Here is a 20,641-nt window from a genome sequence, read left to right as displayed (position 1 = left end):
TACATATAGCTATGTCGAATAAATTTTAAAGATATTATCCCTATCAATAATTTACATTAAACTTTGGCAAGACCTATTTTATCTTGTTCTCGCTAGGAATATTCCATTAAATTTCATATATATGTATATATATGTAAAAAGTAAGGGCTAATGACATGTACTTTATCTCACTGTAAAGTGTATATTTTGTTTTTTTTCACTAGTTCCATTATTCATTCATTCCTTAGCCAAGTGATTCTCTTACATTTTAATCGGAGGCACACGTACGAACCACAAACACGCACATTGCACTTCTTTTCCGGAGAAAAAGAGGAACAAATAAGAGATTAGGTGATCAACGACAAAACAGTAATTATCTGATGGTTAAACGTAAAAGAGTTACGTTTATCGTCATTCGTGTATCGTTACATTTTTATTATAATTAATGCATCGCGTTAATAGTAAATTAATAGATCATATTTTTTTTGGAGAATTCTAGAAAGTATAAATTTTTCATTTTACTGTAATGCCTAAATTACTGAACGCTCGTTCTACAGGGATATAGATCAAAGTCAGTATTTTCAATCTTTTTGGATATGCAGAGAATTCTAAACGCGTTTTAGAATACTCAATTCGTTCTTTTACAAGCATATTCATCAGCCTTATGAATTGCTCTTTTCCTTTCAAAGAACGTATCGGATATTTTCATTAAATATCTTCTGTATTGAGAGGCAAACACTATATGACGTTGAAAGCAGTACATATTAGCGTTTCTTTGCTAATGTACTAGTGTACTAGTACTCTTCAAAAGATTCTGAATACAGATATATTCAGTAAAACTCATTACTTAGGGGACTAACGGTGTTTTTAAATAAAGCATAATTTACTAGCTATATAATGGAGATGTAACACCGTACATCCCATAGTCAACATGTTTCCCATTGCTATATAAACATGGACGCGTCTAAAGGCTTGATGAATCTTTAAATAGTGGGGGCAGTGTTTCAGAGGACCAGGATTGTGAACACCAATCTCGTTGCCGACACCAACAGCACGTTCCAGAGTATTCTTCTGTACTATTAGCCGTAGAAGAGGCGGAGTCAAGTAGAGTCGTATCAATAGCTCCAGAAAAAAGGCACTGGACATACCACCTACCTGAAAAATATATATTTATATATTATTGATCAAAATAGTTAAAATAATAAAAAATGAAATATATGATTTTCTTCTATACGGATATATAGAGTGAATTATCTAAGACTAGAATTGAAAATATTTCCGTTTTTTTTAATGATATGAAAGAATATTTAAAGACAAAGCATTTGGTCCGAAAAAGCGAATATCATGAAATAAAAAGAATTTTAAAGAGATACAATAGCGAGTATATAAATAGGAAACACTTAATTGTATCGTGTAATGTTTTATTTCTTCTCTATAACGCAAGATTTAAAAATAAATACATTTCTTGTACTTTGAAACACTACATGTAAATATAGAATTCCAAATTTTTATTTCAAATAATGGTTACAGACTAAACATAAAAACTTTTCATATTTATATGCTTGATATTATATCTATTTGAATGATTACTTAAATTGTATGCGCTTACATTTTTAAACTCTCCAGAAACGCGATTTTTAATCTGTTTTATATGGCTTAATAACTGTTCTGAACTTTCAGTTAATTGTTTTACAAACCTGAATGGCTATTTCAGTGTTCCATGTGTGTATAGGATGATGTTTGACGAAAATAAGAAGTGTAGTGAGACTAAGGCATGCATTAATGGTGAAGTATCTTGGAAACAGGATACGCTGCACTTCCCCAAACGTGTGTCTCGGTAATGCGAAGTACAAGGTAAGACCTGTATATCCAAACAAGAATTTCTTATCTTATCTTAATTCGGTCATCTTTGTGATTATTTCTTTCAGTTCTATCTCATCTATGGTGATTACCTGATACAAAAGTCATCCAAATTTGCGCACCAAGATGCATCACGAATGAAGCTAGGTAAATAAAGGCTGTTATTCTCGATTGAGGATGACTAACGTGTATTCTGTCAGTAGTTGGTACAAGAGCCGATGTCACACATAGGACTGCTGCGATCATAATTACATGAGCCGGTTGCGTCGTGTAAAATAGAATTCTGTAACAAAAACTTACATTAGTATTAGAATCTGGAAGATATAGATATAGGAAGTCCTGGCCAAAAAAAAAAAGCAAAACGGTAACAGTAGTTGATAATTTAGTTAGACAATTTACTTAGTTGATAATCTCCAGCTATTATATTATATATTATTATTATTATTATTTTCGAAAATTATATTTTTTATTTAATTAAATTAAAATTATATTTTAAGTTATTATACCATGTAACAATTTTGCAAAATTATTTAAGGACAGTACAAAGTTGATGATTTAATTTTGATAATTGCATTATTTCATTTTATCACATGTTTTCCTCAGTTATTGTTTCAGACATCGATATGAAATAATATGAGCATTTCTCTGGCTAAGTATAATTTGTTTCGACGCTTTTCAGGTGATAAGAAGATTTGTATGGCAAGTCAAGCATCGCCCCGATCGATGCATCATTTCACGAGTTAAAGACCTATAATTTCAGAATACAAGGGTGATCGTTAGCATCATTGCCATCGTTCGTAGAAAGCCATTAATTACAACAGCCTCGAGCATTTCTAATTGGAACTCGAACAACGGTTGCTTTGTTAGTTAACTGCTAGAAACATTTGTATTTTATATTCCATGGCAAACATTGTATTTATACTGGCAGTGTAAAATAGTCATGTAACATAATGTAAATCGTAATTGAGGAATATTAAATCTTTGTAAAATTAATTCTTGAGAAATATTAAAAATTATATTAATTACATTGAAATTAAATTATATTGTACTTGTAATTTATACAAATATAATCAAATTGAAGTAAATTAATTAAATAGAAATAAATAATTGCAATGAAATTTATAATATAAATCGACATGTTTTACGAAAAGTAGCATGTTTCATTTGTTTTACGAAGAGTAGCATAACTCGATCTACCGTGAGAAGAAGCATATTTTACAGTTTCTGCTGATAACAAGTACGTTTCAGATATACCGCGATAGCAAGCGATTCACATTTCGCCACGAGCAGTAGTTTATTTCAAACGCTGTAGCGAAAAGTAGCGTAAAGTGTTTCATTTATTTACCAAAGAATAGAATATTTCAGATTCCAAAGAGATGTCGTTAATCTTCTGTTAACTTATTGTCGCTTATTGCTCGTTCATTGTGGATAAAACTTAAAAATATCGTTGATCAATTTTAAACGAGTTTAGCCAAATAAATGAAACAGTTATAGATTACGAGTAAATTGATGGAACTATTGTAATATGTCTCGTTCAACACCTTCAGAAAATAATATTGAAAATTATGTAGTATAGGAGGAAGATACTCTTGCAATGCTAGTTTCTGGTAGTGAATAACAGATAAATATAAATAAAATTATGGAACTTTGGGATATGTAGAGACGCAGATTTCCTTTAAGCGGTTGAAATTGACCATTGGAAAATTCTTATACCGAGAAAATATAGTCAATGTTATAATGATATTGCTAGTTAAATAAATTAGTTTATACGAATCTATGCTTGATTAAGCTTCATTTATATCTTCGCAGACGTTTATTTCACTTAAAAGAGCTTTTATCTTTTTATTTTTCCAATAGAATCGTAAGCAGCCTACGAACGTGCTATTTTTCTTAGCAAGCTACCAAAATATGCGATTTTTCGTCATGAACGAAAACGTACTATTTTTCGAAACGAAAATCGAAACGTTGTTTTTCTTGGCCAGAAAGAGCGGAGTGTTAGTTTTTCTAAGACAAGTGAAATGTGTTATTTTTCGTAACGCACGTCGAAATGGTATTAAACAAAATGTATGATTCATAATAACTAATTTATAAGGTAATATGTTATAAGTTATTTGTAAATTATAACGTAACGAAAGATGTATAGGACTGTAATTTGCCTGCGAACATCCAATCTTTAAAGAGATATCTACATGACAAAGAATAACAATAAAAAGGATAGTTCTTCCATTCGTTTCAAAATGTACGTCATCTGTATATGTTCTGGTTCGTGTAGCCTAAATAACATAGTTTTAGAAAAAGAAGAAACAATTTCGATCAGGTTGAGTGCTAGAATCGACAGACAACGAATGCGCCAGCCTCATCATCGATATGGTTTATGCTACTCGCGTGACCACATCTTATTATCGGATCCGGTTCTCCGTTAAGTTAGATTCACAGGACTCACCCAGTATCGTCATCGTCTCGGGCACCAGACAGTACCAGAGCACCAGACGGAACGATGTTTCGTAACGATGTTAGTTTTACGAAAGTCAAATTCATTTATTGCCTAATTTTAAATTAAATCGTGCCATAGGTCATCCTCTGCTTGCAGAATAACGTTGATGGAGGAAAGAGGAGCATAGAGATTAATAATAAAAAATAATGAAGTTAATTACAAGGAATTGTCAGAGTGTTTCACAAAATATATACTGCAAGCTGTAGATAAAATGATTATATAAGATATCAACAGGTGTATATATGTAGTTATCATTTATATAATTTTTTAATTTATTATCTCCTTTAAATTTTAAAGAAGCTCCATTGTTGAATAATAACAAATCTTTATATCGATAAATCAGGATAGAGCGATAAGAAAAGAAGAGACTAAAATAATAACACCCCGATCTCATAAGACTTTGATGAACGTTCTTTTTTAAACAAATACCAGCTTACCATGAATGACGAATTTGCCAATTGTATCGATCTAGATAAGATCGATTATAATATGTTATAACATCTTATGAAACGGGAAAATATATGGATCAAGGAAGATAAGTGGCATGCTATCTTAAAAAATGCGGTAATATATTGCAGGAGTAAAAATGCGAATAAGGTACAAATAGAAGTGCACATTTGTCAAAAGATGAAGATGAAGGAAGTACGTGAGAGGTGGAAAGGAAAGGGACATTTCCATTTCGAGTAAGATATAATAAAAACTAAAAGATAATTTTATTTTTAATTGATAGCATTGAAAAAGCTTAGTTATCAGGCTATAACTGCACGTAGCAGTACTAAACATTTTTCTATATTTACCTATTTATTTTTTGTTTTTTAAAAAAGTGTTTTTCAAAATTTTGTCCTTTTCATATATTGGCTGTATTGAATAGGATAGCGTAATAAAATAGGATAACATTAACGTTGTTTTTTTAGATATTAGAATCATAATATAATCACAATACAAATATAACAAAATTTACGTGAAATTTATCTATTTCATTGACCTATTTAAGGCACCCATTTAAAAACGAAAATAATTATCAAACTAAAGAATAACAAGTGAAATAAAAAAATGCAAAAAATAGAGTAAAATACAAAAGCAAAATATAATTCTTAAACTAATCAAAATTAACGAAAACACACAATAATAATTCGTAGTAAAATTAAAAAGTCAACAAGTGAAGCTTATGAAGCTAGACAATCTTAAATTACCATAAATAATAAATTCATAAGCTTTTCGTAAATATGGCAACGATATTGTAAATCTATGGAAAAGCATTAAACCTGAGGTACCGGACATTTCGTATTACCATTTCTGGTTAAATACCTGTTCTGATGTAGTACTTCAGGATGAAGGAGTTGCTTGCTAATAGCAGTACTTCGTGCAGTACAACGTAGTACAACGTAGTACAACGTAGTACAACGTAGTACAATGAAGTAAAATGTTTCAGTAAACTGCCAAAACTTTTACTTCTACCACAAAAAAAATTCAATCGTGCGTTATTGTTACGCTTGAAATAACAACGACTTGAAACTGCACGCGATTGTGCACGCAATAATGGTGTTACGAAATAAAAAAAAAATTATCATCACGAGCAAATCTTTCGTCTTTTGAATATTCGCAGTGTCTCTTTCAATCCTTTCGATACTTATCCCTTTCATCCTACCTCTCCTACCAGATACTCCAAGGCGTACGATGCATTTGCCTCCATATCGAAGTAATCAATTCGCACGTAGGCGATAGAAGCGGTATCCCGTTATGCTCCAGTGTTTCGTTAGAGATTGCGAATGTATCTTTCTAATATCCTGCTGAGATTTTACAAATTGCGGAAAACTGGCTAAACACACAATTTCCTGAATTCTTATTAAGAATATTTCTCGTGCAGCAACTCAATACGTATAATTAAATTAGAGAATATTTTTCAAAGTTGTAAGAGAATCGTTTAGATACTCGAGACATTTCTTGTATTAAAAAATGAACATTATGGAATTTCGATAAGAGAAAGATATTTAAAAATTTTATCGAGTTACGAAATGCTCGATAACCGCATACAGATTTCATGAATTCTTGGAATTTTTTGGTGAGGAAATTTGATGTTGGAGTCAGTAGATTAGAAAGTTACTTAGATATTTGCCAGTGATATCAATTATAGGCTTTAATTCTCTTTTTTTCTCCCTCTGAACTTTGATTCAGGCATTTTTCGATAATATTTATCCCTCTTATCTGTCTGCTAAAAAACTTTAATCAAATCTCTCTAATTGCTATGCAAATAAATCCAGCGAAACACATTAATAATATCAAAGCTAATATCTATCAAGAAATTAGAGCTGAAACTACCCATGCAGCAATTTATTCAACTTTCCATTTTGTTTCACAGGCTCATTTTTCAGAAAGCTCTTCGGCTACTTTTAATCGGAGCACTTTTGATATTTAAATATCCCTGTCTGCTTTCTATTTCCATTTTTCCTTCAATGATTCTTTCACGTATAGATATAACATACAGATATTATGTTACGAAGAGAATCCAAGTGGAGCATAATGTGGCAAGAAAAGAGGTTTTGTCGGTAACAGCAATATTCGTGGAAAGTTCGTGCTATAAAAAGTAAGGCACACCACTGTCCACGAGGATGTTGGTACACGTATATTGCGTGTACTTAAATGGATGTTTTGTGTCTTGTTATACGTTGTATTTGAGGTTTTGCTCGTTGATATCCATTACATCTCCTATTCAGTGGATGCTGTATCACTTTATCGTGTCTATAAATGTTCCCTATGTTCCTTTGTAAACTATATTATTGTTGCATCTTTTATAACGGAAAATGATTGAATATTTTTGTCAATATTATTGGAGCAAAATTTAACTCAAGCGAAGTTACGTTTAATAAATATCTATTGGTGTCGTGTAACATAGAAAATAATGTAAAGTCGTTAACACGATAAGTAGGTAGGTTACTCCCAATGAGTTATTACTTTGGAATGAACTTCCTGCTGAATATGTTATTTTAAATATTGTAACACTGGGCGTGAAAGTAAGCTGACAAATTCTTTTCTGTGCGTCACAAAGGTAATGATTACAAAAAATATTTGTATATTTATAGCATGGTTCAAAGAACTCTTGCGCAATGTGCCCCAAAATACCATATGGTCTGCATGATATTATACACAGTGTTTCAAAATATTTTCGTAAGATGATTTCAAATAATAATACAAGACTTGCTGTCTTAATTAAGAATTCTGCATTGTAAGCTGACTGACGAAAAAACTGAACATTTTTCGCAACAACGAGATTTTGACCAAAATTTTAAAAATTATCGGAAAGGAATAAATCTGTCGAAATAACGCGAGAATTGAGATGGCAAACGGTCGCGACGATAAAACAAAATCATTAATGGATTGCATCATCGCTCGTGTTCCCGTAAGCGTTCAATGAATTCGTTTCGAAGTCGCTAAATATAACTTATAGCATTCGAAACAATACATCACTGGTGTCTCTTGAGAACGCAATATACTGTAGGACACGATATAACGCGATCTGGAAAATAACAATGAAAGTGAGATATTAAGGAAATAACAACAAAGAGACATTTGCGAATGAAGAACATAGAAATTCTGAAGCTGAAGAAAATTCAATCGACAAAGATATTATACCAGCAGCCAAAAATTAACGTTGATGGTATTTAATTTTTTAAACGATTCTGAGAGCGATTAGATTTTAGCTTCACTTGCTTCCTTACACTTTATGTCGTTTATATATAGTGTAATATATAATAACGAAAATTTTATGTAAAATATAATTAAAATATAAAATAGAATGCGTATCATGTGTATTAAAAAAAAATTTCCCTATTTATTTCTAACTTTGTGCCCTCTGAGTCCCGTATAACACGAAATTTATAGCATCATTTATAGGGGCCCCTATTACATTTCAGGTCATGGAACCCATGTTTGAATGGTTACTCATACGATCAGAAATCACGTGTATTTCGCGACGTGAATGGAACATAAAGTATATACGTTGTACTTTGTACATCACCAATTGTACGTCGTAAGAAAATTACATCACGTTCCAAGCCGGTCAAATTACTCTTATGACGTCCGTCTTTCGCGTCACTTGTCTTAGAACTGGCCGATTTGGGTGTCACTTCCTATTTGTTTGCCACTCCTTTCATCATTAGTTACGCTGTATCTCATGACTCTGTGGTTATCGCGCCTTCTGCATGTAATAACTGACCACGAGATTGAACCTGATTAATGTTAATCTGTAAATGTTAACGTAGGACAATTTTAATTTTGTGATAATTTGGAAGATATCTACTACTAATTCAATATGTAATTTACATAGTAAAGTATATATGTATATACGTTATATATAATTTGATTAGTTTAAAAATGTACGTTACCTTTTCTGTTTAATCTCTTAATTAAGAAATAGGAGACTCATATCCTGTGGGTATATATTGTAGTACGTGTACTGTCTACGTGACGAACTGACCATCGTAGCAGTGGGTTAACAAGTATCGTATCATTCGCTCCTTGAAATAACGAGAGACGTGGACCATGTAGCTACTCGCTGGTTATATATTTAACCTTTCTATAAACGATCATTGACTCTTTCAGTGTATGCATATCAACATCTGATATCACGAAGGCGGCGTATAAATATAAATAATGCAACAACTTACAGAATGATACCATTAACGATGCAAACTAATTACGACATAACACCACTGAGACGTAAGGAAACGTTTAATGTACTGATTATACAAAAGAAATTCAGTTACAAATCTCGCAATGCATACGTTTGCTTAGAGAAAATCACTAACTAAAAAAAGATCATTCATCTCATGTAAGGATTTAGAGACTATAGTATTGGAATTTTTACCCACTTATGTACATGTATACGTATTATATGTACTCGACATTTATAACGTTGAAAGCGTGAAGGAATTGATTATCAGGTTTCTTAACCAACTTGGATTTCTTCTGAAAAAGTATAATATAAATACTGAACGAAACGTAATATGTTGAACAAACGATACGTAACTTTTGCGCGTATTGGAAAGTCATGTAATCCTGTTTTGAAATTCTCAGAATCGTCCTATAGATATAGTATGCGAAGAGTTATTCGGGTCAAGAACCTTCCTGTCGAAGAACTATGTACTTGGAAAATTTTTACACGTTCCACACATACATTTAGAATAACTCAGCAAATTCTTTTTACTCGGATTTCAATTCCGATTTATAAAATAATCACTTTTATGATTATCATCGTCGTATTACCGTTACAAAAGATGTTGATTTAGGTTTAAGATATTCGATGAAATTTCCTTCTTTGGAAAAAATATTATTTCCGCTCCTCAAATATGTTATATTGCGATCATTGGTTTAACGGTTTTTAATTTGAATATCAACTAAGATAAATTGCCGAAATATTTTTAGATACATATAAAGGGACATCGATGATAAGAATAATCTAAATGTCAATGAAACTCCATAGACAGCACTGATAAGGACCGTCTGCGACAGATCATATTATCTTGCACGTTTCGTGATTACATCAATCATTCACGATCATTGCACGGTGCGCCAACGTCAGCTTTGTCTCACATCAATTATTTACAACTGGATTCGAGGTCGGTCAAAGGCATTTTTATTCCACTCCATAGCAAATTTTCCTCTCTGTCTTTCTTACTCGTATATATAACTAATTTCTCTATTCCGACGTTACATTCAGTACAGGTCAACTTTTTCTTTTCGTTCGACACTAAATATTTCATAATCGAAATAAAAAACAACGAAAGAAGGATAGTCTACGTCTGACTGAATATACAGTGGCAACAAAAACCATTCATGTACCCTTATATACTCTTATGTACTAACTATACCCTTATTTTCCAATGAAGCCTTTTATCTCTTAGATCTTACATTTCATTTCCACGGTATGAAATTTTGGTAATCATATGAAAACACTAAAATACTAAAAAATGAGACGAAATCTATAATAATTAGATCTAGGTAACTAGTAATCAATTAACTATTATCTATTAATAATTTTTGCCTGTCAAATGCAAAGCTTATAAATTAATAATTAACTAGTATATAAATGCAACAGTAAAGATGGTGATATACATTTTGTACCCAGCGTATGCAACAGGTTATCATCGCAACTCGTGGCTCGAAATTTGTATCTGCCAAAAAATATTGCTGCAAAAAGTCAACAGGTACTGTGTGTGATGCTCGAGTAAATTTCTCTAACCGACTACAATTAGGGTTTCAGCCCATAGTAATTACGCCCAACTATTTCTTCCTTTTCCAGGTGTAGAGGGGATGGGTTATCGAGTTGCGAAAGGGAACCAAATGGAGGTAATTCGACGCGTGACCAGGCAACGAGCTGTCCGCTCGTATTCTAAAGCATAAGCCTGCAGGTATAGAATCGCCGGGTATTATGAGCCAGTTATCAAGAGGGAAACGTGCGAGATGGCACGCAGCCCATCGCTTGGACTACACGCGCGCGCTAGCCGCATACATATGCAACCACTTTGCAATTTCACCTTCCTGATTTGAACGTTGATCAAACAATACCCCTTTGGTTTGTATGTCTATACATTGAAACTGACGGCGCCCGCCCTGGATGACAGGGCACTTCACTTTTACGAGTCAAGTGGAAGTGATGTTATCGGGCCGAACATACATCTGGAAACTCGAATACTTAGAATGCATGAAAGATTTCGGGAATTTTAAAATTCCAAGCTTCGTGGAACGCCAATGTTTCGAGTACATACTCTGGAACTTAAAAATTGCAAGCATTCGAGAACTCTGAAGATTTGGACGCCTGAGAATTCGAAAGTTTCGAATACTCTGGAATGATAAAATTTTCAGCCCCGTGAAACTCTAAAGATACGGAAGTCTAAAGCTCTGAGCACTCGAAATTTAACAATATTGGCCGCTTCAATTCTGAGAACTAAAATAGGCGAAACATTCAAGAATTTGTTTAATAATAACTCAATGGCCGTAAAAGTAGAAATATTTAAATAAGGAACCGGTCTATTAGAAAATTGTAAAAATATTGAGTTTTATTATATGTATAATCCCATTAATGGTTATATTGGGTCATGAACTTTTAGCGCACGAACTTTCTGGTCAATCTATACTGATTTGAGCACGTTCACCTTTACGAATGTACACTTTGATGATGCATACATAAAGCGTACATTGGTTTTGCACTTGCTGTTGCATCAAGTGCTTGACACTACAGAAGAGTTCCACTTTCCCTACAAAGTCCTATTTCTATCTTCGTATAATCGCAGAGATAAAAATCAAATTGCCATAGACAGATTTCGATAAGATTAGCCGTCTTACGGAAGTGCGTCTTCGTTTATTATAATTTCTCGACAAATCGAGATTAACAAAGCGTGCCAATACATTATATACTTGACGAGATTCAACGCAGCGAACATTGTGACGATTATTTTGCCAGACATACTATCATATCTTATTTACAACAAATGTTGACAAATCCTGTTTGCTTTTTACACGATAATGTACAGTCCTGACAGATCGACGTAATTTATTTCAGCAGTTCCAATTGAGCGCAAAAAGTTGGCATACGCATTTGCGTGGGCGTGTGACGATATATATTGGCAAAGGGAACTGACTGTATTCTAGGTCGACAATTTTTGGCGGGTTATTTGAACTGCGTAGACGTTCATGGTTATTGCAATGTCACGCGTTCACTTTCATCTCTTCTTATAAATTTCGTGATGTGTCTTTTGACCGAGCGCCAGGTAACTGCATCGAAGCCAGATGTGCCTCAGGGATTACCTCCATTAAAATTCTTGGGCAACTACCTGCTTTTTCTTCCGAAATGGCAGTTAACCGAAAAAAGTATCGGGCAGTCCGGAGTTTCATGAATAATTCCGGTCCTTGAAATTTCCTGTCCGTGTCGTCCTGATGCACGTACTTTTTCATGAATCAGTGTCGTCTGTGATCAAAAACAAATTAAAGCGCGTCGTCGGCATGATTGATGCGCATCCTTATTCTTTTCTAACACGCTGACGCTTTTTATCGAATTCTCAGATATCTCGAATAATCAATGAATCAAATCGATTGACTGACATTTTAGAATTATGCGCGGAATAAATCAGAGTTTTCAAGATATTTGTAATGTTCTGTCCCCGATTGTATATTTAGCATTTTTTATTAAAATTTGTAATATGTATTTTATTTATATAATGACACCGAATCCCTTTATTCGTCATAAAGAAATGAGTGTTTTTATATATTACTTCATAATAGAGTTCATAATAGAGTGGTAACAGACTGTAGTACAATATTACATTGTAATACAATTCCTTTTATTGCTAATGCTCCTGCGTAGCTAAGATACTGTTGGAAGAAAATAAAGCATGAGAAAATAAAAGAAAAGAAAAGAAGTTGATGAAGGGTGTTTCGCTTTGGACCCACTAATGGACTTGCCAAGTAACAACGGTCCAGAGAACAGTGATCTACACAAGAGAAACACAGAAAGGCAGAGATCTGTGTGGATAACCATTAGTAGAATATCCTTTGACAAGTGTGTTATTATAAATCAGTTCTAGGAAAGAATTTCCACATATTGTTATGAATTAGTTAATTTCGCATGATATTATAACCAAAAGTAATAATGTTAGTTAAATCGTATATATACTTAAAATTTACCTATAAAAATAACGTATAGTAAATGTAGGTTTGACTTAATCCCGTACTTTCACTTCGTCTAAGGACCGCTAACTTTTCTTGCCTCGTCATTCATAATCAATCGACATTAACGATTTTATGCGGAAGATTAAAAGGGCCGCATTCTAATCAAGGAGAAAAAAAAACACGCCAGGTCTTTTTATATAAAAAGGATACCAAACTTGATAGCAAAAAAGTTGCCGAAGCCCTTGGACTAATTTTCCAGCATCTTCAATGACACGAACAAACAAAACTCTCTCCCGTCACCTCAGTGCGTTTCTTTGTCACATGAAAACGGGTATTTTCAAACTTGAATACCAGCCAAAATATTGGGATGTTCCATGTCTTAAAACATTCTAAAATAATATTCATGAAACATGTCCTATTTCCATAAAAATTATACTATGATATGGAGTTGCAGAAATACATATGCATGTAATTTAGATGGCAATGGCATAGTAGAATTTTGTATAAGATGTCACAAGGAAGATGTCTAAGATATTGTGAGGTTATAAACTCATAGATAGCAGTAAAAATTGTGCAATCAATATAAACCCTATAATGAAGAAAATAAAAATTTGCTTTCACATTTGTAAATGATGTTTTCCCTCCATTGTAATACAACACTGACGTCCATGGATCTTTTTTATGTGCTTCTTCTATGTCTTGTATTACACGACATACATTTTCTATTTACTGTTGTAAAGTCACGCGTATGTCATTACTAAGAAGATGATAATTTTTTAATACCTCCATAAAAAGAATTCAGTAGATTTAGTGCATAACTTTCATCTGATCGAAGGGACCATTTAAATTCTATTTTTCATTAATTGAAAAATAGAGTTAATACAGAACTCGATACAATGTGGAAAGGATTCGTTTTAGGACCTATGTTGATTAGACATTCCCTACTCTTTCCGATTAGTATTATAAGCTTAATATAGGTATATTACATGTTACTAAAATTATACTTCTTATGTAATTATTACGAATATTTAGCACGTGCAACGAATACATGTATGTCAATCTGTCTCGTTTTTTCCACGCATGCGCGAAACATTGCATTCCTCAGAGTTGGCGCGCACGTGCTGGGAATCACCGGTGAACACGTAATTATTAATCACGACTGCTAATCTTAGTCGGAAGTGAATGCACTTTAAATAACAAAATGTGATAAATATAACTATATTACATATATGTATTTATATTGGTCAAGTACGCATGTTTATGCTGTTCAAACGTTAACGTAGTAACTAATAGTGGCAGCTTCAGAGAATCTGTTTATATTCATTACTGACATATTTATTACATTTTGAAAACGATCATTCATATAACTATTTCAATATTTAACGAATTCTAAATATCGTTATTATTCACGTAATATATTTCCAACGACAAAATAAATGTAATTTAAAATAATGTATCGAAAAAACGACTATTAATCAAGGTTATTTTTATCTGATCGCGGAAATGAATCAGAAACTGTGCTTGGATCAATAAATTGCGTATGAAGATTGGACGATATGATGATTTATGATCTTCTAAGTCTACTTTATGTTTATATGCCAAACATGAAAAATATAATGAAGACTGATTTATGTTAATTAACATTTAATATTAATTACAGTGCCTAGTTGTAAATGCAACCACAGAGTTAAGTATGTTCCATTTCTCGTACACAAAGCTTTCCCACAATTTGAAATTTCGTATTTGAAAGACGAAAACAAGAAGCGCAATTAGACATATTTTTCACGAAAAATTATGCAAATGATGCTAAAAAGTTTAACAAATTATGTGTATTCTAATGTGCTGTTGAATATACAGAAGCTTTAGTAGTGAAGCAAATAGGGATAACTTATTCTCATGATTTCTCCTTCTATTCACTAGTTACATAATACAAACGGAAACCTAAGTGTAATAACTACTACATCAAACTTCCACCTTAGAAAGTACCTTTTTCTAAATTCTTCAATGTTCTGAAATAAGTTGTGACGAATATTTGCAACGTTCTATTTAACCTCAAAGCTATTAGGACTTCTCAAACACTGAAACGATTTATAGTGTTGTAACTATAATATATCAGCAAATATTTCTTTAACTGCCAAATAAAGATCGAGTATATATCGTTATCATAATTATGTATTCAGTGTCATTTTTATTTGTGCATATAGTCACGCAGCATGAACGTAATGATCTTTTAAGTTCCGTTTTGCAGAACATTTCTTTTTCACTTTGTTATGATTACAATGATAACATCAAACAATCCTTGAATTAATCAGCAGACTTACGTATGTTACGGTACCGTTTGCCTTTCTCCTTGTCCTTTTTATACCGCTCCCAAGGATCTTGAGAACGGCCATTCATCAGCTACCGTAATATTTTTTTAGACGAACGTGACATGTTATTCAATCTGCATTTTACATCGTAAATTCTAATGTCAATTGCTTGTATACTATGATACGGTTACGTTTATATGTTTGTACATGTATATTTTATATTTGTAAATAATATATATATATATATATTTATGCAAAACCAAAATTAGATATATTTCCACAAAAATAAGATTATACATTTTTTATATTTATGTTAGATGTAAAAATGCATTCTTTCCGAATTTTGTGTGAAATAAAAGTTTCATTTTCGGAAAGAATTCATTTCTACATCTATTATTTTAGAATCTTAAAAGATAAAAAAATTTAGAAAAACAGCAGAATCAAAAATTGTTTGAATTTTTACCATTATCGCATTCGCAATTTTATCAGTCTTTCTGTTCAATAATGTTGGTAACTTTTTCACTGCTTACGAAACTTATCATATTAATTTTTCTTGTATTGCATTAAATATCAATATTATATCACATGCTAATTACGATAGTGTGCTATACTGGATATTTTGAAAGATAGTACGAAAGGGAACCATTCGTGACGATCACGTACTCGAATTCATTTAAAAACGCGAAAAGTGGATGTAAAGTATGTATACACTCTCTATAGTCTCGAATCGTTACCTACTCAAATGGCGTTATGATTTAGATTGTTATCGACAAAGCAAATAGAGAAACAATGTTGATTTTATTATCTATTACGCGATAACGATTATGTTCATCTATAGGGCAAAAATGTTGGTTTATTAATTTCGCACGAAATTTCACACGTGAAATTGTAATTCATGTTTAATAATTATAGGCAACTACTCAAAACCTTAACAACTTGTTCGAGTAAGCATCATGGATAAAAAAATGAATTTATCGTGTTATGTATGAGAGAACTACCACTTATCGGCTAGCCACACGATTTTAATTATCACCTGCCAAATTAACATTAAATACTTGAACTACGTTTAACGTCTGAGCTGAGTGAGTTAGCAGGTTACGATTTACTAGATTATAGACTTTCATATTTTTGTTGAGCTTTGCTATATAAGAGAATGCGTCGTATTATAATTGGCGAAATAAGATAAAATATAATTTAAAACTGTTTTAAAACTAGCTGGACGAATATATCACTTAACATCGTCTACAAATATTTTGTATTGCTAATAGGTTAGACTGTTAGACACATAGTGGAAACTGAATATAAAATAAAAGTGCCTTACTAAAAAAAAGGGAAGAGTTAAAATTCCCTCACGTCACCTTTAAATGATTAAATATAAAGATAACGAAATGTCAACGTTAACTTTCACTTAAGGAAATTCATTTATATACGATTTGTAACCGGAATACAAATTGTAACCGGTGTTTTAACTCCGTTTTGACATTGAACTAGTTACATTTTTGTGCTCAATGATCAACATGGGACTTTTTACCACTGACTGACTGACTGATGAAAGAGTGAGATAAATCTGGAGAGAAATATTTGTTTACTGCTACGCATTTAATCGATCGAGTATTTGCGATAAATTGTGTAACTAGAGAATCAATTAAAGTATTCAAAAGTCAAACTGAACCACTTTTTAAAATTTTCATAATTTTAGTATCAAAATACATATCACTTAGGTTTTATTTTATCAGAAATGAAATCAAATTGATCAGTTTGACTTCCATTTAAACGAATTAAAAATACCAAGATGACTTACTTGAAAATCTTAGTTTGTTGTATAGCTTCATAGTAATTGGACAAGGCTTTCAAAAGTGAGCTATAGTTTATGGTGCTTGCCCTCAAGATGTCATCAGCAAGTTCTGGTATGAAGACTGTCTGAGTCTTCCGTTGTTTGAGCATCTCCAATTCCTTAGTGACCAGATCATCGTGTAGCTTCATGTACTTCTCTTTTGCTTTTTGGAGCTTGTTCTGATTACTGTATACCACTACCGGCTCGCTACTTTCGGTACCGACCAACGTACGTACACACATGTTTCTTCCTTTCTTTTGATAACCGCCTTTTGATAACCGCCTGTGCGTGATAGAAAGATAATAAATTAGTCTTCGAAACGTGCCGAATCGTTTACACCAATTACGCACGAGGGGCTCGTCGAATTTGACTCAAACGTTTCAGAAATAATTTGGAAATCGCAACGCGAATGGACGCGTAGACGAAGTTGTACTGTCGCACAGTGCGCCGCTCCGTGGAAGTAAACCCCCTTTTATAACTCCCCACCAATGATCGACAATCGACCAATCACGAGATCATGTAATCGAAAGGGTTTGCCATTCGAGAAACCCTGAATTTACGAGGGATGAGTTCACTGATCTGTGATGAAGATTTAATGCAATCGTTATTGTTTAATTATCTCACTGAAATAAAATCAAGGAACTACTTTCTGTGGTTTGTATCTTGAAGATTAAGTTTCTATACTATAGTTATAATATGGAGTTTCTGTCATTTCTGTTGCATTGTAGCTCTTTCTTTTTTTTTTCATTTTTTTACATAAGATTCATTTCCTATTTATTATAATGCATCATGCAGATTTTGTCTTTTCTACAACATTGTACTCGTTGACGTCCGTAATCGACACAAAAAAATCGATTACAGTTGAAATAATTATATCCTCAAGCCAAGAACGAATAAGTACTATTATTACTTTGTAACCAATTTGAAACGTATAATAGTATTAAGAATGGACTAAATGCTTTGAAGTGTATCGAAAATATTCTATACTGGAAATAAAAATATTTTATGGTTCGATAGATATCAACATAGATCCAGAATATAATGTACAATAACATTTTTACCGTAATATGACATATTTTACTTCATATGGATGTTTTCCATTTTGTTTGGCGAACAAACCAAACAGGGGTTCAAATTGTAAATATCCTTCCAATTACATAAAAGCGCGGGAAATAAAAATTCGTTGGACTTAATTGATTGCCACTGATTGATAAAATCTCGATTTATCATATGCGATCATGCAGCGTTTCTACAAGACAGAGTTAACGTCCTTTTATCATTTATTTTGCCAATCAATTTATAGGTCACATAAAATTCAATGGAAAATTTCAATAAGTAGGTTTGTTTTTAGCATTTTTCCTTTTACATTATAATTATCTGACGGACAATATTTAACGTTCAGTATTATCGTTTGTGTAACGTTCCAGATTTTTTCATCTCACATTATTATCAATCAAGCGATATTTATATCCTTCGTATATTTGTTATGAATATAATTGCATATTTAAGAATGCGATACGTTTCATTAGATTCGATATGAATTTACAAGATAAATTCGGGAATAACTTCGCGGGAAGAAAGCAGTGCATTATTCGAATGGAGGAAATAAGAACAATGTTACAAAGAAGAAGAAATGATCGTGGAAAAAGAAGAAGAGGAAATGGACGAGCCGGATGGCGTGTTTCGACTGCGCACTAGCGTTATCCGGCAATTGCTGTTTTTTTACTCGCTTGATTTCAAATGAAGGGGTACCACCGACGAACTACACAGTGATGAAAGATATTCGAGCAATAGACATGTTTCCAAGCTGTCCCTTAGTCAGCGACACTCACGAGAAACCATAGTTTGATTTTCAAATCTAAGGGCGTCATCTGCTTTTTCCTAAATTTCGATCAGTATGAAATATTAACATAATTTAATTATAAAATAAAATTTGAATAATTCGATTTTGTTACGTTTTTTCAGTTATAAATAAATTTGTTACACAAGACTAGTTGTTGTGTAATACAAATTAATAAAAACGGCTAAAAGAAAAAATGATGTGAAACGTGACCACTATCAGTAAGGCCAAGGGACCAACATCTTTCCTTTTCATAAGAGAAGATTATGTACTTTAAAATTAAATTGCTCATTTTCTATTACTCCGTAGTTCTATAGCTTTTAAATGTTATAAAAATTGTAGTATATTTAAACAAATTTAGATAAAATTATGAAATTTCTAATACTGGAATATTTTAGGGAGTTAAGTAGCTATTTAAAGCGATTCAGTATGAATGAGTCAATGATGATTATATTATTTGAAAACAAACCTCATATAGAGCGTCTAACGTTCCATGGGAAGGTATATAGATTGATGGTTAAGTATTCATCGGGTTGGATTTACGTGCGCTATAGCATCACACAAACACACTAGGTATCGTCATCCGAGTTAAAAGCGGCTCAGCGTAGAGATGCTACGTGATTCCCTGCAACGTTAGAAATTTCGGTGCCTTATAATTCGGAGAATTTTTTTTATATCTAGTCCATACAGTTCTCACGTATATAAATACCGAGTAGTGGCCGAATATAGATTTCACGATAAAAAATTGCGTAATTAACTCTTCTTAGTAATTTCCTTTTCATATTATAACGATAGCCTTTCATTGCTAATTGTTTAAACATACATTAATTAGATATCCACTTGCTATTTATTATTAATCTAATCTCCTCAGTATAAACAAAAGACTTTTCTGTAATGATATTACATATTTACCACATATTGTTTAAATTAAAAGCATGTTCTAAAGATAATAAAATATTTTCGGAAACGTGATTAGCAACAGGTTTCGGAATTAGGTGAAGGATTACGAAGCTTACATACGCATGGGGATCATCGCACGAGCTCGTAAGAAAAACAAATCTGAACTCTTGCGTTAAATGATTCAATAATCAATGATACAGCGAGCTTTCACAGTTGCCATATGGTTCATAGCAATACTGATCCAAGCTTCTTATGATCTAGAAAGAAACAATTACGTAGTTAAGAATCGTAAATTCTATTCCCAAATCTTTTCTAATTATTTTCAAAATACATTTTATAAATTTACAATGATAGGAAAATTTATAAGAAATTCTAACTACACAAGGATAAAGATAATTGCAGAAAGAAATATAAAAAAGAATTTATCTTCATTATTTTTTGGATTCAACATATTATATTTAAATTAAGAAGTTTCAATTATGTCAGGTAAATCGAATGACTATCCATCAATGTAACTATTAGCAGGTCTTAAAGACAAAATTATCAAGCTTTATATTATTACAGCTGTAACGTAAAATTAAAGGCTGTCGACCGCAAAATATTTGGCAAAGTACCACCCCGAAGTGTGTATTCCTTAAGCTTCATTTATTTTTGGAACGTCTTTACTGACACTAAAGATGTTCCATTTCGATCATAATATTAATAGCATGACTCAACATTACATGAAACATATGGACATGCATAATATTTGTACAAAGTAT

The 20,641-nt window shown here is 32.3% G+C and overlaps 1 protein-coding gene across 2 annotated transcripts; it reads right to left on the bottom strand.

Annotated features, from left to right (window-relative positions):
• Window positions 1-167: 167 nt before the first annotated feature.
• Window positions 168-19,605, bottom strand: LOC122575795 (transmembrane protein 205). 2 transcript variants are annotated; one of them, XM_043745216.1, is made up of 5 exons: window positions 19,450-19,605; window positions 17,108-17,422; window positions 1,932-2,122; window positions 1,677-1,840; window positions 168-1,134 (listed from the first exon to the last, which is right to left on the bottom strand). In XM_043745216.1, exons 1-5 carry the CDS (start codon window positions 19,452-19,454, stop codon window positions 847-849), a joined length of 963 nt encoding a protein of 320 aa, XP_043601151.1. In that variant the 5' UTR covers window positions 19,455-19,605; the 3' UTR covers window positions 168-846. The 2 variants fall into 2 exon arrangements, with proteins under 2 accessions (XP_043601151.1, XP_043601152.1); XM_043745217.1 differs by lacking the exon at window positions 19,450-19,605 and adding an exon at window positions 17,491-17,576.
• Between the last annotated feature and the right edge of the window lie 1,036 nt (window positions 19,606-20,641).

This window comes from Bombus pyrosoma, linkage group LG15 (genome assembly GCF_014825855.1).
Source record: "Bombus pyrosoma isolate SC7728 linkage group LG15, ASM1482585v1, whole genome shotgun sequence".
Lineage (NCBI taxonomy): Eukaryota > Metazoa > Arthropoda > Insecta > Hymenoptera > Apidae > Bombus > Bombus pyrosoma.
This window is presented reverse-complemented; position numbering and strand designations above follow the sequence as displayed.